This window comes from Asparagus officinalis, chromosome 4 (genome assembly GCF_001876935.1).
Source record: "Asparagus officinalis chromosome 4, Aspof.V1, whole genome shotgun sequence".
NCBI classification, from domain to species: Eukaryota; Viridiplantae; Streptophyta; class Magnoliopsida; order Asparagales; family Asparagaceae; genus Asparagus; species Asparagus officinalis.
In genome coordinates this window covers 63,916,922-63,923,706 of record NC_033797.1, presented here as the reverse complement: position 1 = coordinate 63,923,706, position 6,785 = coordinate 63,916,922, and the positions used below count along the sequence as shown (strand labels likewise).

At 45.2% G+C, this 6,785-nt stretch overlaps 1 protein-coding gene across 1 annotated transcript; it reads left to right on the top strand.

Moving 5' to 3' along the window:
- Positions 1,105-2,032, top strand: LOC109838821 (putative UDP-rhamnose:rhamnosyltransferase 1; the record flags this gene model as incomplete). Its single annotated transcript, XM_020407244.1, has 1 exon — positions 1,105-2,032. A coding segment is annotated over one exon (798 nt), but the record flags the coding sequence as incomplete, so codon positions are not given.

Below are 6,785 nucleotides of genomic sequence, written 5' to 3'. Positions count from 1 at the left end.
GCTAAGAAAAAGAAGGAGAGGTACTCAACAGCTATAAAATGCTATAATTTTAAGATTTTAGCTATGAAATCAGTTTTTTTTTTTTTTTTAGAGAAATGAAATCAGTTTTTGAAACTTATAGAACATTCGTCTTGATTTTCCCTGGATTTAATTTGAAGTAGAAAATATACAGTTGAAGAGTAATAGAGACGAGCATTTTAATTTGCTCCTGTCCTCAAATATAACTGCATCATAATTAGTGACGTAGCCAAGTTTTAGTACTAATTAATTATTAAAAACAGGCGTCTGAAGACCGGCGGCATCACGCACACAAGAAGAAGAACAGAGTCCCCCGAAGGGATCATCCACTTCGTGCAAACCAACATCGTGCTTCTCCACTCGCCCTCATAACTACACTCCTTTCCTCCACACCTAATCACCTTCACCCTCTCTTCCATTACCCCATCCCCCCCCCCCATCCCCCCCCCCCCCCCCCACCCTCATGCGCGACACCAACACTACAACAAAAACCCTTCACATAGGAATATTCCCATGGCTGGCCTTTGGGCCACTTAATCCCCCCTCAGCTCTCCATCTCCTTTAGCAAACTTCGGCCACCGTGTCTCTTGCATCCTACCACCCCATCCAACCTTCGCGCCCCTCGCGCCGCCAAACTCCCCGCCGGCCACTCTCCTTCGTCGGACTCACCCGCTCCCTCCTCCTCGCTGCCGCCGACTACGCCCGCGACCTCCCACTGACCAAACGCACCTCCTCAAAGCCGCCTACGACCTCCTCTTCCTCCCCCTCCGCCAGTTCCTAACGAGTCATCCATGATTGCGATTATTTACGACTTCGTCATCATTGGGCCGGCCCATCGTAGGGAGACTGGGATCAAGTTCGCGTTATGCTTACTAACTTTCCGCGCGCAAGCCATGGCTTTATCGGCCCGGCAGAGAAGTTGGGCCGACGGAGGCCCGTAAAAGGACCTGGTTGCGGCGGAGAGCTTGACGGACAAAGTCCGAAATGGATCGCGTTTTGATTCGGGGTCGGTTTTAAGAGACGCGAAGGCTGAGATAGTTCTATCCGAGTTGTTTTCGTGCGTAGTTCGGGGTGCTATGCTGGTGATCTGTTGATCGGGTGAAGCTCGGGGTCGAGGGTTCTGATGCGGTTGCGATAAGGAGTTGTCATGAGTATGAAGGAGAGTATTTGGAGTTGCTTGAGGGGTTTTACAAGAAGCCGGTTATTCCCGTCGGGCTCCTGCCGCCATCGCCGACGGGTGATTTGGAGGACAAGGAGGGAGGGTGGAGGGAAACTTTCGGTTGGCTGGATAAACAGAAGGCCCGGTCGGTCGTGTTTGTTAGTTTCGGAAGCGAGTACAAATTCAGCCCGCACGAGGTCCGCGAGATAGCCCACGGGCTGGAAATGTCTGACGTCCCTTTCCTGTGGGCCTTAAGGTGGCCTAGCTGGCTCACCGGCGAAATCAGCGAAGCACTGCCCGAAGGCTTCACGGACAGAATAAATGGGCGGGGGATAGTTGAAGTGGGCTGGGCCCCGCAATTGGAGATCTTGGCCCATGAATCCATCGGCGGGTCGCTATTCCACTGTGGGCTGGGCTCGATCGTGGAGTCGCTCAGGCACGGGCACATGCCCGTGCTCATGCCGCTCATATTCGACCAGGGTTTGAACGCTAGGTTCCTCGCGGAGAAGGGAGTCGGGATTGAGGTCGGGAGGAACGAGGACGGATCTTTCAGTAGAGACGAGATTGCCAAGTGTTTGAGGGTAGCGATGGTCTCTGATGAGGGGGAGGCGCTAAGAGCAAAAGCAAGGGAAATGGGAGCTATGGTTGGCGATCAAGCTCTTCATGATGATTATGTGAAGAGGTTTGCAGAGTATCTTGTTTGTAACGCTGGCAATAAAGTCTGATGCTTAATTGTTGGATCTTTAAGTGGGCAGCTTATGATGTCCTTACAGTGAAGCGGTAGTTAATATAGTTGCTCTTTCCTCTATTTTAGTTTAATGATGACTATATATACCAAGCTACTGGTTTCCGTGATTTCAGTGAGGATTTAACAGCTTTGCACTAAAAAATGGGAGGCAAGGTCAAAAATCCTGGATTCTTATCAGATACTTTATCACATTGGAGATGTATCAAACATGGTTTTGAGTTCTAACCAAGGCACATATCCAACATCACAGGGGTATGCTTATTTAAAAGAAAAATTGGGGACATCACAAATTTGAGAAGCAAATAATACCCAGAACAAAGGGAGGGTTTTCTCAACGGAAGTGGTGTTATCTCCACCAAACAATTAACTTCTGAACTCAAGATATACAACAGAAACAAAATGAGAATTTGTCTACAGATCACTCGTTTAAGTAGCTACCATTGCAGTATTCACAAGTTATGAATAGTGAAAATGAGGATGCATTAACAACAGGATCCAAAGTTTCTAAGATAAACTAGTGGTAATAACTAGAAGTTCATTCTCCAATCCTAACAATCACCCAATCATGATGCAGAACACAAAATATATCATAAAAGCACTTAACTAGATAAATCCATATCAGGTTCATTTTAAACGCATAAGCTCCAAACAAACATTCAGGTCCAAAATCTAATAAAATTACAAATGTGAATTGAGAAATCAAAATATCCATTCACATTCTTGGGACTAGTGTTTCTCGTCCACACATCAGCACTCAAAATCTACATAAGACCTAAATCAAGCGCGGAATCGAACAAGTCCGTGGTAAAACAACTGCAATTAGAGAAAACGAAGGCATCGAAAAAAATAACTGAAATCAAGGGGTTTTTCGATCTCCAGTACGAAAGATTGAACCTCCTGATTTGATCAAATATCGTGAGAAGAGATAGGTGGAGCAAACCCTAGAAAGCTCTCGTTAGCGAGATATGGACTCGATTTCTAGAGCAAACCCTAGAAAACAGGGAGGAGAAAATGCGAGGACTGAAAACGGCGACGAAACCAAGGAGAGTAGCTTGACGACGAGAATGACAACAAGCTCGAAGATGAGATCGGAGAGGAGATTGGAGATGAGATCCAAGTTGAAAACGGCGACTATAAGGTCGAAAAATTTAAGGATTAAATGATTCTCTTGTTTTAAGAAATGGGTTCGATCACTTGGTACGAAACCCTTAATATCACTCACAATCTCTCGATTACAGAGGAAGAAAAGATTAATTCAGCTTCTCTTTTGTTTAAGGTGGGTTCTAGGTGGCGAAAGGATGCTTCCCCCGATGCTTGAGTCGAGCTAACCTCCCGTTGACGATCAGACCAAGATCACAAGAGCATCTGACCTTCGTTAACCGGCTGGAATCAAAATTCAAACTCCGGATTTGCAAGCAAAAGCTCTGATTTCTGATGATTAAAAGTCTCAATTAATCCACACCCCTTTCTCTATAGCCATCCATGGCTATTTATAGGGTTTAAGCACGTAACTGACGTGCTACAATCACTGGTAGAGGGGCGTAACTACCTCCTCCAAATCATCGCACGTCATAACGTGCTCCTAAAGATTAGCTCATGTGGCTGACTAAGTCTTCGGAGCCATTATAGGTAAATCCCACGCGGATGACGAACTTCGACCTCAATTGAAACGGAGTTTGTCAAGTAAGACGAGCCTCGAGGTTCGTCTTACCAAGCAAACATTCCAGTAGACCAGTTTCTCCTGACGAATTGTCTTCACTGACTTCGTCTGACTAACCTCGCTTTCACTAATGAACTCTATCTTCGACAGCTGAGTCCAACTACGTAGTAAGTCTTGTAAGTTCCCTTTTGACGAGCCTCATCTTCACTAATGAGTTTCATGTCAAGCAATGAGTTTTGAACCTCATGTCCAATGACGAGCTTCGAACCCCGTATTCACCAATGAACCTCGAACCTCGTATCCAATGACGAGCTCCGAGTCTCGTATCCACTAGTGAACCTCGAACCTCGTATCCAATGACGAGTTTCGAGTCTCGTAGATCTGTTCTATTCAATAATGAACTTTATCTTTTGATGTTGAGCTCAGCTACGTGGCGACTCTTGTTCTTGAGGTTGATCTTTTCTAAACAACGAACCTTGTTTCTGATTGAGAAGGGGTTCATTTTCCTGACCCTCCTTTTTCACATTTTGAGTTTTGGCATTTTTGAATGCCTACAAAACCCCCTTCAAAATTTTCAGACTTGAATCGGGTTGTATGTAGTCTGAAACACTTTGAATAGGCATTTCGAACTTGAGGAGTTTATCTCACGAACCTGGTTTTATCATGAACTTCGTGTTTACTACAAAAATGAGCATTACCTCGCGGTTCGTTCTGGAGTTCGTCCCTTTATACGAGCCTTGTCAGAATAACGGACATCTGACAAATAACACCTTAACTGTTGGGGAGGGATCTCATCAAACGACCTTAATTGAAGATCGCGACCCTTGATTCGACCCTTTTCCCGCCCCTATAAATAGGGCATCATCATATGAGAAGTCCTTTCTTCTCTCTTCGTCATTTGGGTTATCTAAACTCCTCCTCTTCTCAAAATTCCAATCTTTCTTTCTTCGCAAACCCTTCAAGAGAAATCAATGGCCCCTAAGACTGTTGTAGACCGAAGCAAGAGCAAGGGCAAGAAGGTTGCTGGCTCTTCGCACGAACCTGGTGTTCTACCCACCTTTTCAGGTAATAGATCTTAAACGCATGATTTGCGTTCTGAGGGATGTCAACCCTGTCTATCTTAGACTTGGGTTTCTTGAGGAAGATGAACAGTTTCTTCCAGACTCATCATAAAGATGGCGTCTTTTTGGCTGGATGAGGCTCGTCATCGATGATGCCTGTCTCTATGACTTGTTTCGTCTTTCGATGAGCCTTATTCACAAGTTGAACTTCACATGTCCAACATCGTTGGCTATCCTGACGAGGGTCATCCTCTAGAATTATTAAACAAAATTCGTTTATATGATGAGCTTCGTCTTCTCCAATGAACCTCGCTGAACTGATGAACCTCGTTATCCCTATCGAGGTTGAATGAGCTTGCTCAGCCAACAAAGTTTAATATTTTGTTATAACATGAGGTTCATCATTCGAACGAATTTCGACGTTCGTTGCCGGAATGACCTTCGTGTTATTTGGCCATGACTGTTGCTCGAGACTAATCTTGTTTGTCTTTTTGTGCAGTCGTATATCCTTCTACTCCACTTCCCCAACGTGGTGATCTCGGAGTGGATGGTACTCAGACGACTACAATTCATCCTCATTACTCTGCACTTGAGAGTATCCCTTTGTTCGGAGAACGAGGGCCAGAAGAAGTTGATCCCCTCTCTGAACCTTCAGTTTCCACGTTTAGGCGTATGATCACTGATGCTCCGTTGGAGTCTATTAATCATGAACCTATTGTGAAGCCTGTTCTCTTATTTGGAGACTCTTCAGAGGATCCTGACTTGTTGGATATCGGGACTTACGAATGGTTTAGAATTGTAAATGGGCAAAATTTGTTCTTGCCTCGGATGGAGCGTGACGTCTCTCTTACTGCTTTGAAGATTGTCTCGGCTCCCAGAAGAATGGACTGGGATTTAACCCCAGTACAAGATGGGGTCATATGTGGCCACTTTTCTCGTAACGGCGCAAAGATAGATAGTGGTGGACGTTACATCACCGGATTACATCCTGGGCTTTTTCAAAAAGAACTCCCTATTGGTGAGACTGCTGAGGAGGCTAACACTTTTGCTCGTGCGTTCTTTAGGAGAAACGGTCAATTCCCTGTCAAGGACTTTAGAACTCCAGGCTGGTCTCATTGGAGTCCTACACAATGGTGGCCTTGTATCACCGAATACATTTTGTAGGAGAACCAAGAAGACCTGCAAAAGTTTGGTCTTTATGCGCCTATCAGGGCGACACAATTCAGGTTAATCAATAACTCCCACCAGTTCTTTGGTATTTTGGAGCTGTATAACCCTACAATCTGTACTTTCTTTACTCCTAATGGAGAGATAGGGATTGCTCTTCACGAGATGGAAGAAGTCTCCGGGCTGCCAAACGGGGATTATCCGTATGAGGAGTATATCCCAGGTCAACGAGAATTAGTTTCTCTAGAGAATGAGCAACCCCAAGTAGTAGAGACCTTCTGGGAGTTAATGTGTTATTATCATATTTGTATGAATGTGGAAGGACGGCTCAATAAGAAGGGTGAGAAACTCCTCAGCCATAACATCTGGCCCCGATATCTCTTCAAAAATTTGGAGCATAAAAATGATTTTGTGGTGCTCTTTGGTCCTTGTGACGCGAGTGAATTGTCACGACGAGTACTCAATAATCCGCCCGTGCATCGCATGTCAGAATCGGATGAACAAGGTTACCCGGTTGGTACCACCTTTGAGAGTTATCTCTTTCAAGGTGGAGAGCCTATTTCTTCCAAGGCTTTGCTGGAAGGGTATCTCATGCTATGGCTTCATCAAGTCGTTGTTGTTTCTGGAATTTTCGACTTGCTGCCAATGGAAGTGGTGTTCCCGGCTATATGTTTGGCTCACGGCCGCTCTTATGCCCTTCTTCCTGCCAGGATTGCTCGTATCCACTGTGGATTGTGGAGTTTATATTACCAATTCTGTCGTGGCAACGAGAATCCAAAGGTTGGCTTGTCATACACTTATTTCATGGCATCGGTTGTTCTGCATTGTCCAACCCTTATGGGTATGCCTTCCACTCGTACAGAGGGTGAAATCATTCCCTTCATTCAAAGGTTGGAGAATCTAGACTGGGAGCACCATTACTTGGCCTTGGTGAGGCGCATTCTCCGCGACCACAAGATATGGGAATTCAAT